General features: G+C 47.9%; 1 protein-coding gene across 3 annotated transcripts in view; it reads left to right on the top strand.

The window, feature by feature from the left end:
• The window catches only part of B3GAT1 (beta-1,3-glucuronyltransferase 1), a 51,636-nt gene extending 33,103 nt beyond the window's left edge, over positions 1–18,533 (top strand). The window contains exons 2-7 of one of the 3 annotated variants that reach the window (XM_072884695.1): positions 2,823–2,941; positions 6,113–6,198; positions 6,282–6,621; positions 9,267–9,563; positions 16,485–16,602; positions 16,801–18,533. In XM_072884695.1, the coding sequence (XP_072740796.1) occupies positions 2,823–2,941; positions 6,113–6,198; positions 6,282–6,621; positions 9,267–9,563; positions 16,485–16,571 (929 nt within the window). In that variant the 3' untranslated portion in view covers positions 16,572–16,602; positions 16,801–18,533. Of the gene's footprint in view, positions 1–2,822; positions 2,942–3,131; positions 3,244–6,112; positions 6,622–9,266; positions 9,564–16,484; positions 16,603–16,800 lie in introns of those variants that run through there. The other 2 variants (XM_072884694.1, XM_072884693.1) reach the window with 2 other exon arrangements.
• Positions 18,534–18,678: the final 145 nt, after the last annotated feature.

Below are 18,678 nucleotides of genomic sequence, written 5' to 3'. Positions count from 1 at the left end.
CAACAGCTCTCTGCTGGGGCATGAGTGGGCTGTGTTGGCCCTTGGCAGCTGGAGCATCAAAGTGACAGATGATTGACCAGGGAGCTGCTAAATGCTCTGTAGCAAATTAAAAGGAATCGATCCTGTAGAGACCAATGCACAAATCGTTGGAGCTGGCTCATTTTCCCCTGTGTTGAGTGGATGGAAATCAGAGTAGCACCCCCACCCAAAGGTGCCCATTCTCCATCATACGAAGCCCAGGGTCATCCTGTCCTATGGGAGGATGCTGGCAGTTTGAGTCTGGATTGGCAGGAGGCAAGGAAAAGGCATCTTTAAGGTAAGAGCACTATATTTGGAGGAAGCTGCCCTTGACAAACGGGGCATTTGATGCATGCCAGCCCACTGTGGCAGCTTGCCAGATGCTGTGAATTGACTCTGAGTGGCTTTTTTAGCATGTCATTTCCTCCCACCCCCTTTCCAGTGGCAGAGTCCTTTCCTTAGTGCATTTGCAGCAAATGCACTTTACCAGGCAAGGTGCTCATTCTTTTCAGAGTTGCCCCTTACGGCTGTACCCTACAGGGATGCTCAAGGGACATGTTCTGGCTTTATTAGAGGATTCAAAGGATGCCAGCGCTCAGTGCCTCTGTTCAAGCACTGACAGCAACTGCAGGGAGAGCAAGGATGAGGCCAGATGCTCTTTCCTGAGGGCACTGTGTGCTTTGGCAGTGCTAGGCCAGCGGGATTTCTCTGGCTCTGAGAGCTGGACAGAGATGCAGCAGAAGGCTGATGTTTGCTGGAATAATTCCTCCTCTTCCTCCCTGGTTTATTTTGTCTGGATGAGGCTGCTTTCTCCAGTTCTGAAAAAAATAGGGACAAGTCTGCATTGCTAGGAGATGCTTCCTTGAAAGACTGCAGGGTGTCTGGCTGCACAGAGCATATCCTTGGGCTGTGAAAAACTTTTTCCTGCTGGCTCCCCGTACTTGACTGCAGGAAACCCTACTTTCCGTAGAACCAGATGTGTTTGGTGGTTGGCTTAGAGGTTTGTTTTTGTTTCCTCTGGAGACCTTTCCAGGAGACTAGCTCCCTCTTATAACCCTCACTAGCTGCAGCTTGCCCTGATCCACCACAACCTCCTTCCATACCACTGGGTCCTTGCATTTCCTAAATGCAGTTTGCCAGCACATCTGCTGATTGCATCCTCTGACAACCATCTCCTGAGTGAGGCTTTGCCTCTGTGCACGGTGCCAGAGGAGTGTGGGTGCACATGAGGAGGATGGGTCCCCAGCTCTGTAGATGCTGGCACCATGATCTCTGGCACAGGTTTTTGTATGGGAGGAGGCAGGTCTCTCCCTGGTGAGAGACCCCTGGGTGGGGAACTGGCTGTTCGGTAGAGTTGGCTGGAAATTTTTTGATGAGTTGGGTTTTTGTATATGTGGAAAAAAAAATTGATTCACTGAAACTTTTGTTGAGGGACATTTACATGTCCCTTTTAAGGACAAAGGCCAACCTGTGTTTTCCCTACCCATTATTTTCCCTGGTAAATTAATACCTCTGTGATTGAAGTGCTAATTTGGAAGAACCAGGTTCTGTCCAGCAACTTGAATATCACTTGCTTGCACTTTAAACGGACAACCCATCAGTTCTTGGAGCCATTTCACTTCAAGTCTTCCACTGGGCTCAGTGCCGGAGGCTGACTGTACAGCCCAGTGGTCAAGGCATGGCCAAGGGAAATTCAGATCAATCCAAACTGGGCTACTCAGGGATTTGAACCTGGATCTCTCCATGACTGCCCCATGCAACCAAGAAGCAGCAAGCTCCCAGGGTCTCGGGGAAAACATTTGCAAAGTAGCATCATATCTACAGCCCAGGCTTGAGGAGCTCCCCTCTGATTTAAGGGAAACTATTCCAGGGCACCGAAGTGGCAGTGACTGACCAGCCAGCCAGCAGCTGTGCAGTGGGAGATCAGTGCTTTTCCCCAGAGCAGACTGCTCCCTGCCCTCGACTGCGGCATTCTCTGGGCTCTCCCTTGTCTGCAATGCAGCCCTTTTAGCAGCGGGCTAATGCGTTCCCCCATACGGGAACTAAACTACTACCCATGTTTGCAAACTGCCCACTGTGCGTGTCCCTGCTAAGTGATGTGCTTTGCTTGCCAAGATACTTGGATAAAATACAGTCTGCTTAAATCTTGTATGTGCTTGTATTGAATCAAACTAAGCCACTGTGGCAGTTTAATATACTCCAGTCGCAACACCTCCGAGATGGAAGAAATGAACCTGAACAGGCCATTGGAAGCCTGATTTAAAACTGGCTGCATCAAAGATGCCAGCGGGATGGTCTGAGCTGAGGGGATTACAATGACGGGCAAAATGCAGGGTCACTAGCTTCGCTGGAGCTCTATTCCCAAGAGCGTAGGTGCAGTCACCCTGAGTGCTCTGCCTGGCAGAGGGAGAGGGCCTGGTGGGTCAGAGCACTTGCTGATGTGTCAGGCAAGTAATGTGGTCGTTACGGTCTCTGCTTCCTCCTAGGGGCTTGGGCCTAGGACATGGTGGTGTGAGGCTTGGCTGGCTTGTGGATGAAGGGTCCTTGTCTGCTGGGGGATGGTTCAGACACGGCGGCACTGAGCAACTTTTGCTTGGCTGAAGCAAGGGACTTGCTTGTCAAGTGAATGCAAAGAAAAGCAAGGCTCTGGACGCCCAGGAGGCATCTCTCCCTGGAGGGGTGGGACACATTTCTGTTGCTCACTGCCCCAGTTTGATTTGCTCTTCTTGAGGAGGATTTGTGAACTCTGTGGAGCAGCTCCCTAGTTCTTTTCTCAGCCTACTCACCTTTGCTCTGTGTTGCAGGTTTCCTTCCAAATGCGTCCCTGAGGTTCCTGCTGGCAGCTCCAGCAGTGTCCTGTAGAAGTGCCCTCCTGCTCCTGGCCTCATCAGCCGAGGCCCCTCCAAACCTGCTTCTGCAATGGGTGGGTTGTAAGCACTGGTAAGACCTACGAGTCGTGTCACCTTCGCTGCTCTCTCCCTCTCTCGCGTTCTCTCTCTCTGTCCTTGTTCCTTCTTGCCCATTTATTTCTGTTCTCCATGTGCTCTGCTGTTCTGTCTCTGGGGTTTTCACTGTCAGGTAATGAGGAGCTGTGGGTCCAGTCAGTCTTGGAGATGCCGAAGAGACGAGACATCCTGGCTATCGTGCTGATAGTTCTGCCCTGGACACTACTAATCACCGTCTGGCACCAGAGCACCATTGCTCCACTGCTTGCAGTGCACAAGGGTGAGAGAAATCAAACCAGCCCATGCCAAGTCTGTGCATCCCTCCCTCGTCCTCATCTCTCTCATTTCATTTCTCCATGGCAGCCATGTTCATCTCAGCTCCCAGTCCATGCTCATGCAGAAGCCTCCCCACTTCTGCTGTAGGAACAGCCCAGTGCTCATAGGAGTTCTTCAGAGACATCAAACTCCAAGCCATGGGATACGCTTATTGCACTTGGAGAGCTCTTTATGGCCTAAATCCAGAGTACTGAAGGAAGATGCTTTTCTTTGTTCCCTGATGATCCATAAGAGAGGATTCCCTTCCTGCTGGCCTTTGCAGCATTCTGCACAGAAGTTAGTCCAGCAGGAAAGCTGCAAAAATGAGAGCAGAGGAAACAAAGCTGCCACTTGAGACAGCTGCTCTGGGAGACATGAGGCAAAGAGCCTTTTTTAAGTGTCCTCAGGAAAGCAGCAAACTGATGCTCTTGCACTTGAAGGAGAAGGCAAGAGCCAGCATCTCACCTGATTGTTTGGTGGAGTTAGAATGCTATGAGAGAGTCAGCTTCCACGCTACCTGTCACACAAAGCATTAAATAGAGCCCTGGCCCAAATCAGATGAATGCAGGAAGTTCTGAGGGATCCTCTCTGGCCAGAAGGGTCCTAGTTTTTATCCTATTCTTGGCACAGCAGCAATATCTAAGGGCTGTGAGAGCTCTTGGGGGCTGGAAGAAGCCACGCTGCCTACTGCAGTCTTCATTCTTGGTTCTGCCCTTCTGCTGAGCGCCAGGGCAGGTGGCTCTGCTTGGGGAGGCTTGTCTGTGGGGAAGAAGGCCAGCTCATTTTCCCTCTCTGGTCCCTTTCTCTGGGAGATTCTCTCCCCTTTTCATTTTAATGTTTGCACCCATCCTCCACAGTTGCTTATCCTTTTGCTGAAGTCTGATGTGCAGTTTGAATTGTCAGAAGTTCAGAGTCTGTCCCGAGCAGCTTTACCTTTGCCCCTGGAGGACTGACAGCCACCCCATGAGGCTTTGGGCAGCGTGATCCCCTCTAGAAGGTGGACAGTGTGTCAGAGGATGAGGGATCTACGGGGCTCTAAAACAGGACTTGAAAGACTACTAAGAATACACTGTCTGTATACCAGTTTGATTCAATGCCCTAAAAACTAGGAGCTGTTTTTTGTGAATGGCCACGGACACTGAAGTTACAGCACAGAGACTGCTCTGCTCTGACTCAATCCTGAGCTTACTGATGACCTTGGTAAGACACTTCCTCTGCCTCTGCTTCTCTGAGCCCCCAGTGGAAAATGAGTGGTGATAGAGACCAACCTGAAAGCTCTTGGGAGAAATCGTTTTGTTCTTATAATGTGTTTCTGAGATCCTTTGGTAGCAGGTGCTGAAAAATAGATGTGCATGCTAGCAAGCACAGAATAGCAGTGCTTACACATGCCAGGATTTACAGCTGAGGGTTTGACCTGCAGGGGTTTGCAAACTGTCTGAAGCACCGTCCTGGCTAATTACATTTGTGTCTGTGTCCAATGCATTTTGCAGATCTATTTTTGAATTGATTCCAGTGTTCTCTGCTTTCAGAGAGCTCTGCTATGTGATGCTGATGTGCTTTGCCTGATATAGGGCCTGATACCAACATGTGCAGGACACCTTGTCGCTGTCCCCCTGCCCCAGATCCAAATATACACCCTCCCTCTGTCAGTGCCATGAAGTACGAGGCCTTCATTCAGTTCAGGGCTGGTATCAAAGTCTATGCTGCTGGAAGAGTAACGTGCTATGAAAAAACCATAGGTAGTACCCTGCTGGGTCAGATCTAATGTCTGTCTGTTCCTGTTCTTTCTCATCTGAAGTTCCTGGTAGTAGCCGGTTTTGCAAAATCTATGGCTCAAAGTATTATGTGCCCACTAGAGAGCAGCTGGCTTATATCCTGAATGGAGGTGCCCCTTCATCTCTGCCAGTTCCTAACTGTAGACCGTGGTATTCCTGCTGGTCTACAGTGGTACGAAAGTGTGAAAGTTGCACCCTGGAAAAGTGACAGGTGCATGAACAGTTTTTTTCCCTTGAGCTGATCGTGAACAAGTCTCTCTTTGCAAGGATTTTATATGTTTGGATCAGTGTATCCCATATATATATGCTGTTCGTTGTTCACATCCGCACTACTGAATGGGCTGTTACGTTCAGAGATTGGTAGGGGTCTTTTTGAGGAGAGGTTAGTCAGAGGCAGGTGAAAGTCTCTGCAGGAAAAAGCCTACAATTACAGGCTTTAATTTCTACTCTCCATTTCTGGATTTGAAGTGTGTCTTTCCCTGCTTCTCTGTGCCCCATCCCAAGCCTGTCAGAAGAGCAGTGGGGTACTGCAGTATCCTGGCCAGATGATGCTGCTGGGGGATCTTCACTGGCTTGGTATTTTCGACCAGTTAGTTCCCTGCCTCCCAATCCAGGTGCTCCAGTGCCTGAGTGCAGAGCCATGAGTCCTGTCCTGCTGAGTGTGGTGCCCAGAGCACTGGAGCTCTTCAGGAATGACAGATTGTCAATCCATGTTGCTGTTTTCTTTATCTAGACCTAATTGCTGTACAAGCCTGTCTCTTCGGGGTGCTTTTTGAAGTTGCTTATTTTGAGCACTCAGCTGCAGCATTGTCCTCGGCTCTCAGGCCTTGTTTGGTGCTAGTCTTCTAACAGCAGGAACGTCTTTTCTCATGTGTGTTTGTCCCTGATTCCTTTATTTATTTGTGTACTTATTTATTAAAGCCTCCATCCGAGCTTGTTTCCTTTCCTCTGAAACCATGAGGGTGACCTCCTATTAGCAAGCAGCCTGCTGGCTCAGTCGGGGGGTGTTGGAGGACTGAGTCCATGCGGCTTTTTCTTCTCTCTCATACCCTTGCTCAGATGATGGTGGTGACTCCCGGCGTGATCTCGCTGCAGGCTTGGACTCCAAGGAATACTGCTTGTCAGACCGGGACATTGTGGAGGTGGTGAGGACAGAATATGTTTATACCCGCCCACCCCCATGGTCAGACACCCTTCCCACCATCCACGTCATTACACCCACCTACAGCCGGCCTGTACAGAAGGCAGAGCTGACGCGCCTGGCCAACACCCTCCTGCACGTGCCAAACCTGCACTGGATCCTGGTGGAGGACTCACAGCGGCGCACGCCTCTCATCACCCGGTTGCTGCGGGACACGGGGCTTAACTACACCCACCTCAATGTGGAGACACCCCGCAACTACAAGCTGCGGGGAGACATGAGGGATCCCCGCATTCCCCGGGGGACCATGCAGAGGAACCTTGCCCTGAGATGGCTGAGAGAGACCTTTAACAAAAATAACAGCCAGCCTGGGATTGTTTACTTTGCCGATGATGATAACACCTACAGCCTGGAACTCTTTGAGGAGGTAAGACCCTGCTGGGGGGCTCCCAACGGGCTGAACACAGCAGATTAGCACGTGAGGTGTAAAAGATGCTGTGTAGTGAGCTGAGGAGATGCTGCATACGTCCTCTCCTGAGCTCTGGGTCAGTCTTGTCTGTATAGTGGTCCCACCGCAGCTGTCCTGAAGTTTTCTCTGGGGCTTGGTTACTGCGCTGCAAAGTGTGTGTTTCCCAGAGTCAAAGGCATCCTCTGTGAAGTAACAGGAACCCAGTTTATCCTGTGGCATGTGATCAGGACACAGGTCATTTTTACTGTAAAGGAAGCTAATGAGGAGCTGCCTTCCCCTGTGGGGAGCGTTGTTAGGGTTGGAACATTGCTTGCTGTCTGATGTGCCTGTGCAGAAGCACGTGCCTAGCAAAAGAAACCTTGGCCATCCTCCTTCCATGCCACACCCTGGAGGGGATTTCCGGCTGGTTCCTGATCTGATGTTATCCACCTTTCTTCTCCACCGCCCCTATGTATTGCACTTGGCTGTCTGTTAATTCATGTTTGTTCTTGTTTGAGGAGTCCCTGGGGTTTCTCTTCCTTGTTTGCTGTTTGCATTTGTTTGCTCTCATCCCAGAGTGTCCACTGGTTAAATTCTGTATCAGTCAAGAGCCTGACGCCTGCTCTGCACAGATCCCCAGCTGAGGTAGCAGTGCCCTTTCAGAGTTCCATCTGAATGGTGCCAGCACAGTCATAGGCTTGCAGGACACCTTGTTCAGAGATGCTCCGTGTGGTTGTCTCTGGGTTGCCACACACGCGAGGAGCATGCGTTTGTCAGTGCTTGCTTCTCCTCCCAGGAAAGTGGAGCCCTTCACGCACTGCCTTGGAGAGGGCTGTCTCTCTGCCGGGAGGTGTGTGCAGTGCTCCCTTCCAGAGCTCCTCCTCTTGCAGCATCTGGGGACGGATGGTCTCTCATGCTGTTGTAAGTAGGCGATGGGGCTGAGGTCTCAGCCTGGAAGTTTGCGGCTCCAGGAACTGTGATGGCAGGCTGAATTTCAGCATGTCCTGATAGTCTTGTCAGGCTTGAGCAGGGGAAGGTTCCCATGTGCTTTCCCACCTTTGCTGTTTGTTCCACTCCTACTGGGGCTCGAAATGAACTCCTGTGCCTTTCCCTGTCTGCAGGTATGCAATGGTCTTACAGTGCCAGGTACACCATACCTCACCTGGCTTCCAGCTCAGAAATTACTTGTTCCCTTGCTCTCCTAAGGCCGAGCTCTCGCAGCAAGGGACAAGAAAGGAGGATTGCATCCTTCCCCACCAGTTACCAGTTTTCATACCAGGGATTTCCTGTTTATTCGCTCCATACATGCCCCCTTTCCCTCCCCTGTTGGCTTTCATTTGAGCTTGGATAGCCACAGGAATATACATGCTTTTAAAGCTGAAAGTAAATTCAGACTGAATGACTTTCTTCCACAGTCCCCTTTGAGGCTGGCTCTGGCAGCATCCTGAGACAGACACCACACATTAATAAAGCAGAAAGGGTTCCTTCGTTCACCCGTGTGCTTTTCTCGTAGGGGCTTCTCCTCTCTGATATGTAGCTGCAGTTAAGGTCACATGGAGCCAATGAAATGTGCTGTGAAATGCAGAAGACACGCACTATAGTTCCCTGTGGACAGGGGCTGCTGTTAGCATGTGTATAATGCAGAAGGGCAAGTGCCAGAGCTCTTCTGGTCTCGTTTGCAGTAATTAGCAGTGATGAGATTGGCTCTGGGAGATCCCTGATCTAAGAGACTGAGCTGAGAGTGAAACGCGAGGCCGAGCCTGCCAGCAGAGCAGGACAGGGCACTGGGGGGTGAATGGGCAGACTGGCATTCAAATCATCTGCGTTGGCAAGTGCAGGCATCTGAAGTGTCCCCTGATGGCTCCTATCTATTTCTGTTGACTTTACAGGGAGTAGAGGCATCCAGCATTGTTCCACTGGGTAGCAGGAGCAGCTACAAAGCACCATCCTGCATGTTGGGAGCTTCTGGAGAGGCTGTGCTTCTCAGCTGTCCCTGAGGTTGTGGGCTACAGCTGCAGTGCCTCACTCTAAAGATGCTTTTAGCCTTACTGGGGCTCATGGGTTGAAATTGCAGCTCAAACTCCTTAGCTTTCAGAGAAAGCACCTTTCTTCCTAGATATGCCATTCCTGCACTTCCAGGTGGCCTTGGACAAGGTGCTTCCCTCCTCTGTGTCCTGGTTTCCCCAGCTGTCCATGTGGAGGACTGATGCCCCACAGCTCTAAAGACCTTTGGACAAAATACCACTCTAAATCTCACTTATGTTTATTATTGGCAGCTTTGTTTTTAGTGCTGAACTCGTGCTTGGTTCTGTGGCTATCCATTACTATTGCTATTGTTAGTTGCCACTTTCCAAAGCACTTTGCTTCTCCAGCTCCAGGATGTGCATCCTTGTACAGGTGAGTAATGAGCTCTGTGGCTTGGTCCAAGCCACAGAGGGTGCCTGGGAACATAAGCCAGGCTCTTAGCTCTGGGGTTTGTGCTGAAGCTCAGGGACGTTTGTCTCCTGTAGGACAGTGAGCAAGGTGAAGTCATTCTGCTGGGGTGCTGGTTTGTGTGTTGGAAGTCGCGTGCAGCCGATCCTTCTGTGTGCGCCCACCATACCCTTCTCTTTCCTTGCCTCCAGATGCGCAGCACCAGAAAGGTGTCAGTGTGGCCAGTAGCCTTCGTCGGTGGCTTGCGCTATGAGTCACCCAAAGTGAACGCTGCAGGGAAGGTCTATGGCTGGAAAACTGTGTTCGACCCCCATCGCCCCTTTGCTATAGACATGGCGGGGTTTGCTGTGAACCTCAGACTGATTCTCCAGCGATCTCAGGCTTACTTCAAACTGCGAGGAGTGAAGGGAGGCTACCAAGAGAGCAGCCTGCTCCGGGAACTAGTGACCTTGAATGACCTTGAGCCGAAAGCTGCCAATTGCACTAAGGTATGGTCTGTTCCTCATACATGGGTTGTAAGGATCCAGAGGTAGGAGAAAGCCCATTCAGCCCCATCATTCAGTCACTTGTCCTCTGCGTTTGAAGAGAGCACCCTCCCATTGCAAGGGAGCTGGGAACGGGCGATTGTATTAAAATGTGTGGAGGGCAGTTACCTGTTTTGGTTGCAGACTGCTAGCGGTTGCCATAGGCCTTGAAATTCGGAGTCTTCTCTCCCTTGTAACTGTTCCTCTTTCTTATATTACCTCTAGAAAATATCCTTATTATTTTCAGGATGAGCTTATCTGTGGCCTTGCTAATCCCCTGGAGCAGGGAATTCCATAGGTGAAATGTATGTCAGTTGCTTTACATGAATTCCTGAGGGGGGGCTTTTGAGTACTGGTACTCCTGTGATAAGCCAGCATCAGATGAGATTTGGCCCTCCGGAACCCATCTGAACTGTAACCCAGGAGTACCAGCCACGGTGTTTCCTGGCTGCAGGGAAAGGCTGTTCACACAATCACTGCCTTATTGTGAAGTTGCCTTCTCCCTCTTGACATCGATGCAATATCGCTGTAGTTGTCCACAACAACCTGAATCTTTCTGTGCCAGAGATAATGTAGAAATGTTTTAATGCCTGGGATATTGCTCTGAGCTCTAGGAGGCTTCCGTAAAGCTTCATTTTGGGGGGATTTTACTGCTGTCAAATGACTGCTAATTATTTGACTGTACACATTGCCTAGGAGCCACCAGGTCATGGAGCAGGACCCCTATGTGCTAAATAATGTAGAATCTCAGAATACAATGATGGTTCTTGCCCTGAAGACTTCCCAGTCTAAGATGAGAGACAACAGATGGATATCTATCTGAAATGACAGGGGAGCATGCAAGATACAATGAGACAATGCTGGTTAGTGTGACAGGCATCAATCATAGCACATCAGCAACAGAGGTGCTGTCAAGTGCTTCTGAAAGCTTTGTGAGTGGGTCCACTGAGCACCGCAGGTGTGGAGGAGGTCCCTCTGAGATCACAGACCCCTGTGTAGCACTCTCATGCCTTTGTCTGTAATAGGCACCAGCCAGTCTGATTTAGGGAGGTTTTGCAGGAGGATTATTCTTTTTTTGCAAATTACCTGTTACTGCCAACAGACCCAGTGTTGAATCCCAGTCTCCATCCCTTTTTGGGATATGAAAAAATTTTGAATAATACCCTTTCTCTCTGCTTTCCATCTGCACTGCTCCACAGCCCCTAGCCATGGAAAAAAAAAGGATCTCAATGTTCAGCAGTGCTCAGGCAAGGAGTCCTGGCAGAAGGAAGAGGAGCTGAGGGGGAGGAGCAACTTTGTTTATTATCTGATACCTGCTGTGCCTCATTTTTTAAATCTACATGTCTGTGGTTATGGCTGTCCAGCACTGGGATAAATAACACAGATGGTCTCCCCTGGGTGGGAAAAGAGATTGGAATAAAATTAGATCTCTGTTCTTGGGCACTGTGTGGCCTACTAGCTAACAAGAAAGCACTGGCTGGAAGTAACTGTGTTTGCAGCAGGACAAGGGAGATGCACAGGTTGATTTTAGGCTGGTGTACAGAAGATTAGGGGCGTTTACTCCATGGCCAGTTATGCAATCTTTGGTATATTGTCCCTGCTGTAAATAACTATTGGAAAGAAGCTGTGTTAAAAGGCTGGGGATAGGAAATGACAGTTGTGGAGAGGAACACATGGAGGAAAGAGAGGAAGGAAAAGGTTGTTTCCAGGCAGGAGGAAAAAAATGATGCTGTCAGACAGGCTGCCATGTCAGTGCTGTCACACAAGAGCTGCAGGTCAGAGATGGAGACAAAGCAGGAATTGCTGGCCAGGATTTGAAGCAGACTGCGTTTCTTTTTTTGGCTAGGATCTTACAAGGGTCCTTGTTGTGAAGTGAATGCTGTCTGCTCCTGGCAAACTCTGAGTGCAGCTTTGCAGGTTGAGCTTTGCCTTTCTGCTTTTAGCTGATGCCAGCAGCCTCCATTTCCCAATTGCTGTTTTGCTCACCCATTTGACAAGGAGGAGGGTCCAGAAAAGCAGCAGAGGACAAAAGTAGGCTGTGGTCTGGGGTCCTCTTGCCCTGAGATCAAAGCACAGACTTCTTTCTCATTATGCTAGTGTGCTCCCAGCAGTTGTCATGGTTTGCTTCTGTTAAGCATAACCATGCTCCTGCTTTGCAGTGAGATTTACATTAAAAATTATGATGTGCTCAGATACAGTTGTTAAGGAGGGATCAGGGAAGTATGTAAGATAAGCATAGTCATCTGTTCTCCAGAAATGCTGCCTTCCCTGTGTGCAGTGCAGGTATTTGTAATATTTATCAGAATTCAGCCCACAAATGCACACTCCTGCAAAAAGCTTAAGCTTTGGCCAAAGACATGTATCCTGTTTATTTTCTTTGATTTGGGAACTGCCCAAAATTAAGGAGAAAATTAAGGAAGTCAGTATTAATTGCCAAGGACAAAGGGGAGAGTTATCCCTCCTTATCAGGAGGGAAGGGTTGGTTTATACTGGAGTTTTAAGGAAACAAGGCTTTGCAAGAGTGCTACGTATTTCTGTGTTCTGCTGCTTCTGCATTTCCCCCACACACACCCCCAAAGCAAACCATACTCTCTTCAATCCATTGACACAGGATAGAGGTCTGAGATTCTGTATTCCCATAAGGTTGATGTAACTGGGACATACTCTGCTCCCCATTTTCTATTAACACCTGAGGAAAAAAGCTGCAGTGTGCTCAACCAGGGAGCCCTTCAAGGAGAGAGACTTTGAGTGGTCCCAGCTATTGAAAAAGCCTCAGCGTGGGCTGGCATGAGAGGACAGACCACAAAATACAAGGTCATTGGAAATGAGGCTGCTCCTGGAGCCGCTTGTTTCTCCAGGGAGATAGGCGTAGGTGTGTTTCGCTGGGTGAGACAGGCTTTTGTGCACTCGGGTGGTCTCGGTAGCAATTCACTGGGATTGAAGTGGTGGCTAAAAGTAGTTATTCCTCCTCTCTCCTTATCTCTTGGCTGAGTCAGATCTGAGATTAAATCTGCGGGTTAGCAGCTCAGTGTTTAGGTGGATGTTGTGAAAGGGAATCGGCTGGCAGCTTTGCGATGGACCGGGAACGGCTGTCTGTGAGCCTTAGAGGCAGGGTGCGTGTGGGCACTGTTAAATGCCATAGTCAGTATAACCAGTTGCTATCAGACACAGGCTAGAGAACAGGGAGCAAAGAGAGCTCTCCCAGCAGTACCTGAACCACACACCAACACTGTGGCTACCGTGGGACTTGGAACTGGCTCTAGGAAGGGAATAAATCCTTGTGCATATGGAGGAGACCAAGCCTTTGGGCCCAGCAGCAGCCAGGAAATTGCACAGTAAAAGGAGACCAGAACTGGCTGCTTCGTGATGTCACAGATCTAAACCAGCTAAAACTGGCTCAGAATGGGCAGGAGAGAGGGTAAACATCAGCCTAAGGCAAGAAGGCTTGAAAAAAAGAGTACTTCGCTTCCGCCTGATTTTATCCTGTGATAAAATATGGCAGGGAGGGGAATCAGCTTCACGAGATCTTTGTTTTCTTTGCCTTTCAGGGGCTGAGCAGCAGGGTACGGATGGAGCAGATCTGTCCTCTTTGGGGTTAGATTGTTCCTGAGACTGGGCTCCTCTTTTCATGTGGGTTTGTGACCAGTGGTTTGCAGTGAGCGTTCAGTATCCTGGCTGCTCTGTGACAGCACTTTGTTGGTTAAGCTTCACACGCACACCAGTGAAGGCACTAGCACTTGAGCTGTTGATTTTTACGACAGAGATGCAGAACTTGGAGGGTTCTTTTGGACTTGTCTTGTCCTGATTAGTCACCAGAACTGCTGTGCCAATGCCATCCCCTGTACCACAGCCGAAAGCTGTAATTTACATTAGAGTAGTCTGGGTTTTGCAGCACTGTCTGCCTGCACTGCTCCACAGTGGACCTTCAGATCCATGCTGCAGCTGCAGTAGCTCAAATTAGACCGCTGTAACCCTTTCTTCTCTTGTGGTCTTCTATGTTTTGCCTATAATACCCATCACAAAGCAGAAATCTTCAAGTTGGTGTAATTGCACAGTTGAAGATTACTGTTTGAGCTCTGGTTCATTTAATAAGAGTGGCCACGATTCTCTCAACATATGAGAAAAGCAAGATTATAGGGAGAAGCAATCTTTATTTTTTATACCAGCGGATGTGCTTTTGGGAGAAGAGAGTCTCCACGATGCCTAAGAGAGCCTGCAGAAATTCAGTTTAGCAGAAGCTGAGAGGATGCAAATCTGTCATTTCAGCTTGGTGTCTCTTTTTCTTCACGTTGTGTAGTCTCCATTTCAAATAACAATTATTTAAACCCTCCATAGAGGGTCTGTGTGCTTGAAATCCTGTGACCCCCTCCAACTGTAGGTCGACTTGCCTGTTTGCTTTTTAATTTCCTGTTTAGAAGACAATGAAGAAGTCTGTTATGGAGATGAATCTTTGTAATGTCTTAGATGTGTTTTGGGTCCTCTGATTCGGAATGGCAAGGCTGTAAATCATTGGAAGTGTTTTGCAGTAGTAGATTTTTAAAGGGGACTCCCTTAGGTGACCTATATGAAACCACTGTTCAGAAGTCAGATACTTGGTCCCCCTCACTCTTTACTCCCTTGCAAGCTGTACTTTTTGCACAAGCCAGAGCTTCCCTGAGGCATAAAACAAACACACTGCTTGTGGAAAAAATCAAGCAATTGGCTGAGAGGAAAAGCAGGTGTTTCTTTACTAAATGGTGATCTCCCTCCCACATTAAAGAACACAGCATGAAAAATGGTAGAAGCTGCTGTATCAAGCTGCAAACTCTGAAAATTGGTCCATTTTAGTTAATTTAACTGTCTTTTTTGGCACTTGGCTTTAACAATCCAAAGGTGGGATCCAGTTTAAAGAAAAGCTAATAATGTGTAGTTGTGGTCTTCTCTTTACAGAGTATGTGGTTAGAGTTGTTTGAGTCCCATTCCTGGCAGAGTGCAGCCCTTGGCTATCAGCAGGGTTGAGTGTTTACGTGTCATAAGAGGAAGGAGCTCTTACCTGCTCCCGCTGGAAAGGAGAATTGGCTACAAGATTTTTCTAGCACCTGGACTGCATTAAGGTTTATACATTCTGTTTGTTGGATGAGGAGCCCATAACTGATGCTTGCATAGCACTGTGAGCCACTTGTACAGACCTGTTTGGTTTTGCCTTTTCATAGGAAAGTAACGCAGTAATTGCAGCAGCGTTGCTGCAGTGGGTGAGCAGGACTGTAATAAAGGCTAACTTTGATGAGCAGGCTCTGAAGTTGTTGTGGGGGAGCGATGAAATGGTTTTTTGGACCCACTCCAGACAGCAGTTGGTCTCCACTGCCTTAGTATTAGCAGGCGAGATTTAAGCCCCACACAGGAGGTGACTGCGCGCATCAGAGACAAATTTGGTCAAACAGCTTCTTGGGAAGGTGGGGGTGCTCCTGTTTAACCAGAAGGGTTTGAAAAGTGCTTTGTTCATCCTTTAGAAACAGAACATGCCCGTGCCCTCGTTTTTCAGAAAAGCAGGGACTGGGTATGAAATGGTTTGCAGATACTTGGATTAAATGTGCAGAGTATTGTCATAGCAACAAGAGGGGAACCCCCGCAAGGCAGGAAATAGCAATGCGAACAGGTGAAGGGGAGCAGGAAACTGTAGCTCTGAAGGGATAAAGCTGCTCCTCGCAATCCAGGTTCTGGGAGCAAAGCAGTAAGTATAATTGAGTTTAGTGAGGGGAGATAAACAGCTTCCAGAACTGTCTGTGCCAGCAGTATAGCACAGCTAGTAGAAAATATTTACCTATAATACTCCCACCCACCTTCAAAAATGTTAGACCACCTCTCCAATTTGTATTTTTTCCAGTACTCCTCCATGGATGTTGGTCTATATTAAACTTTGCTGCTAAGACTGAGGGAAGCTTTTAGTAGAAGCTTCAGTTCTAAGCAAGTTGGAGAGGGGCTCTAAAGCGATGCAACATACTGTACCTGGTACAGAGTAGTGGATGGCAGCGTGGGGCCAGCATTTCAAAGGAAATGTGTATGGGGCTTTTGAGGTGATATGGTAGACTAATGCTTGCTGGGTTATGAAAGGGCTGTGTACAGCCCAGAACGTGGGAGGAAGGGAGTGTTCTGTAACTAGCTCCTGCATCTTGCAGTTCTGAGACAGCAGAGGTTGCAACAGAGAACCGGAGCAGCAGTAAATACTTCTCAGATCAGTGTGACTCTCACATCTTTTTAGGCTCTTAAAAGAATTTAAAAGTCAAAAATAAGTGATAATGAGCAGACTAATGTCTTCCGTCCAATAATGTATTTTCAGAGACGCACTGAAAAATCCATTTTAATATTTCACACAACCAAAGACAAGGGTGACGACTGGAGCAGCTGGTGGTACTCAGGATAACTGCCTCTTCCCTCAAATGCACGAGTCACAGTGTGACCTGAAGTGACAAGAACTTGCATTTCCACTCTGAGCCTAGCAAATAACTCCACGCTGGCCAATGATGTAGTAACATGTAATAACCAAGAACCAGAGTAAGGAACTTGGTCTATGGGGAAACATGCATATCATTCTCTGGTTATGAAGGAACTGCCTTACATCACTGAAAAGGTTGATGAGCCTTTAGAGGAAGATGGTTGATAACTACATGGAAGGAGCAGGTTAATGTCCCAAGACAGTACACTGTAAAATGGGTAATTTCTGTGCACTGTGCATTTTGGATAGCAGTAGGCCTGCCTAAATGAAGTTTTATGCAAACCTCCTTTCAGCTGTGAATGCGCCATTAGGCTCCAGGGTAGATGGTTAAATTGCACTATTGATTTAATGTGCAAGAATATTTGTTAGTGCAGTGAAGAGATGCAGCTAATGACTTCTGTTGGCTTCTTTAGATTTTAGTCTGGCATACGAGGACAGAAAAGCCTGTGCTGGTGAATGAGGGGAAGAAAGGATTCACAGATCCCAATGTGGAAATCTGACTGTGCATGGCTGAGCGGAGACCAACACCTGGTAAGAGCTCACATTTTTGAACAGTAATGAGAAGCAACAGTAAAAAAGGAAAATACTAGACAATGACAGTAGAAAGACAAGAGCTCTTTTAAATCTGATTTTTAATCTGAGATGGGTTTTGGGATAGTTCCAAGGGTTGGCAGCTAAGTGCAGCGAGGCAAAAGGGTAATATACATGCTGGTTGTGTCTCTGTTGCAGAAGATTTCTTCATGCACAGCCTGCGAGGTTCCTCTGCACAGCATACAACCAGCCAGACATGCAGTAGCCAGGACCTCTGCTGACTTGCAAGAGTTTTAGCGTACTGAAAACAAGCAACACTGCATACATAAACTACCCGGATTCCCCTGCCCTTCCTCCTGGACTCTGAGCAGAACCAGATGCTCTGGAGGTGGAGAAAAAGCACAGAAAATACAGGACTAACATCGACTTCAGTACAAGACCAGCTGCCTCGTGAGATGCTCAGTTTGGGAGAAGTGCATGCAGGGCACGATGCACTGAAGACACAGCCCAGCTGGAATGGTAGTCTAGGCTGAGGGGGCTGTTTTACAGGACCTGAAAGCAAGGGTGAGAATGCCCACAGGAGTGTGTTGGCCCCTGATGACTTGTTTTTCCCGAGACACACGTACCTTGTGGCTATGTGTGCAACAGCCTAAGCAGCTCTCTGTTCGTGGAGGGGACAGCTGCCTTCTGAGATGGCACCTTAGCCCTTAATTTTAAACCTACTTTAATCAGTGTTTATTACGCTGCACAAGACAGGAAGGTTTCGGGGGAGGGTGAAAAGCAAGGCAGGTTAGAACAAACCCATTAAGTATCTCTGTTCTCTTTGTATTCCCTCTCCTTTCCCTTCATTAGTTTCATGGTTTGGAGGGCACTCTGACATACCTCTATGTTCCTGGATGGAGTTAAGTTTACAGCATGTGGTTCTTTATTCATCCATGCTAAAGTAATTGGAAGTGGGTTTTAATGAGATTGTTGTGGCCATACACCATAATACTTCAACCAGGCGCAGATCTTGGTTCTGTTTAGCTCTAATTTGGTTCACATGAGCATTAGGTGTGGGATTCTCTGAAGGGTGCTCCTACATAAAGCCAAATTTCCACTCTTAAAAAAATAAAGTTAACTGCTTAAAACTAGGGATTGAATGATAAAAGCTGATTTTAGTGCATTTACCATTCTACTGGAATGTATCCTTCAGCCCTAGCCCCTTTTTCAGGGCCATGCCATACTACTCCAGAGCTACTGGCGTGAAAAGCCACGCTGGAGCAGTTCGAGAGTTAACTTCTAATGGATAGAGCAGCACCCTTGTAAAGCGGATCCTGTGCTTAGTGCTCTGTTTCTTCAGCACCTGGCTTGAGGTAGGTTGAAAAACTATCTATGTAGAACACTAGTCACCTCTTCCCTGTTCTGTAACATCAAAGGACCTGAGATAGCATTGATGAAAGGGTGTTCTCTGATGAAACTGTATTTTGCTTCTCAGTGAGAGACACAGGACTGAGCAATGCAGAAGAGGAACCTGGGTGCTCCTACCTTGGTTGACTCTGTATTTGAGATTGACAAACTTGCTGAGGAAGAAATTGAGGTACAACATACCCCTTCTCCCCACCTCCAGCCCCTTTAAAAAAACCCAAAACTTACCTCCCCCTTCATAGTTGTCAAACCTTTGATCAACCTCCACTGTCCTAATTCTTTCAAAAAGGTCTGAAGCACAATTTTACCTTTGAATTGAGGGAAAATGTAATCCTGGAAATAGACTTGGTTATTTTTAGCCCTAACACATAGAACTATTAAAATGCTATAGATTTGATTGTTAGCTTCACAGTGCAGAAGTCTCCCCTTGGACTAATGACATTGTGTATTTCCTAATATTTAAAAAAAGGTATTTTTTTGTAAGTTATTTTCTCCCACTGTATATCAAAACCATTGGGGAAAAGTTGCATTCTTTAGTTCCCAGTCACAGAAGCCTTGCTATGTAGCCTTTACAAAAATGTTCCTTTAGATGCATTGGCTGAAGCACTACTTACATAGAAAGCATTTGATGCTACTGGCCGCTGGCTGCTCTATGGGAACAGGTATTGT

Source organism: Ciconia boyciana, chromosome 20 (assembly GCF_034638445.1).
Source record: "Ciconia boyciana chromosome 20, ASM3463844v1, whole genome shotgun sequence".
Taxonomy (NCBI): domain Eukaryota; kingdom Metazoa; phylum Chordata; class Aves; order Ciconiiformes; family Ciconiidae; genus Ciconia; species Ciconia boyciana.
The sequence above is the reverse complement of the archived record's forward strand: the minus strand, read 5'-3'. Positions and strand labels throughout refer to the sequence as shown.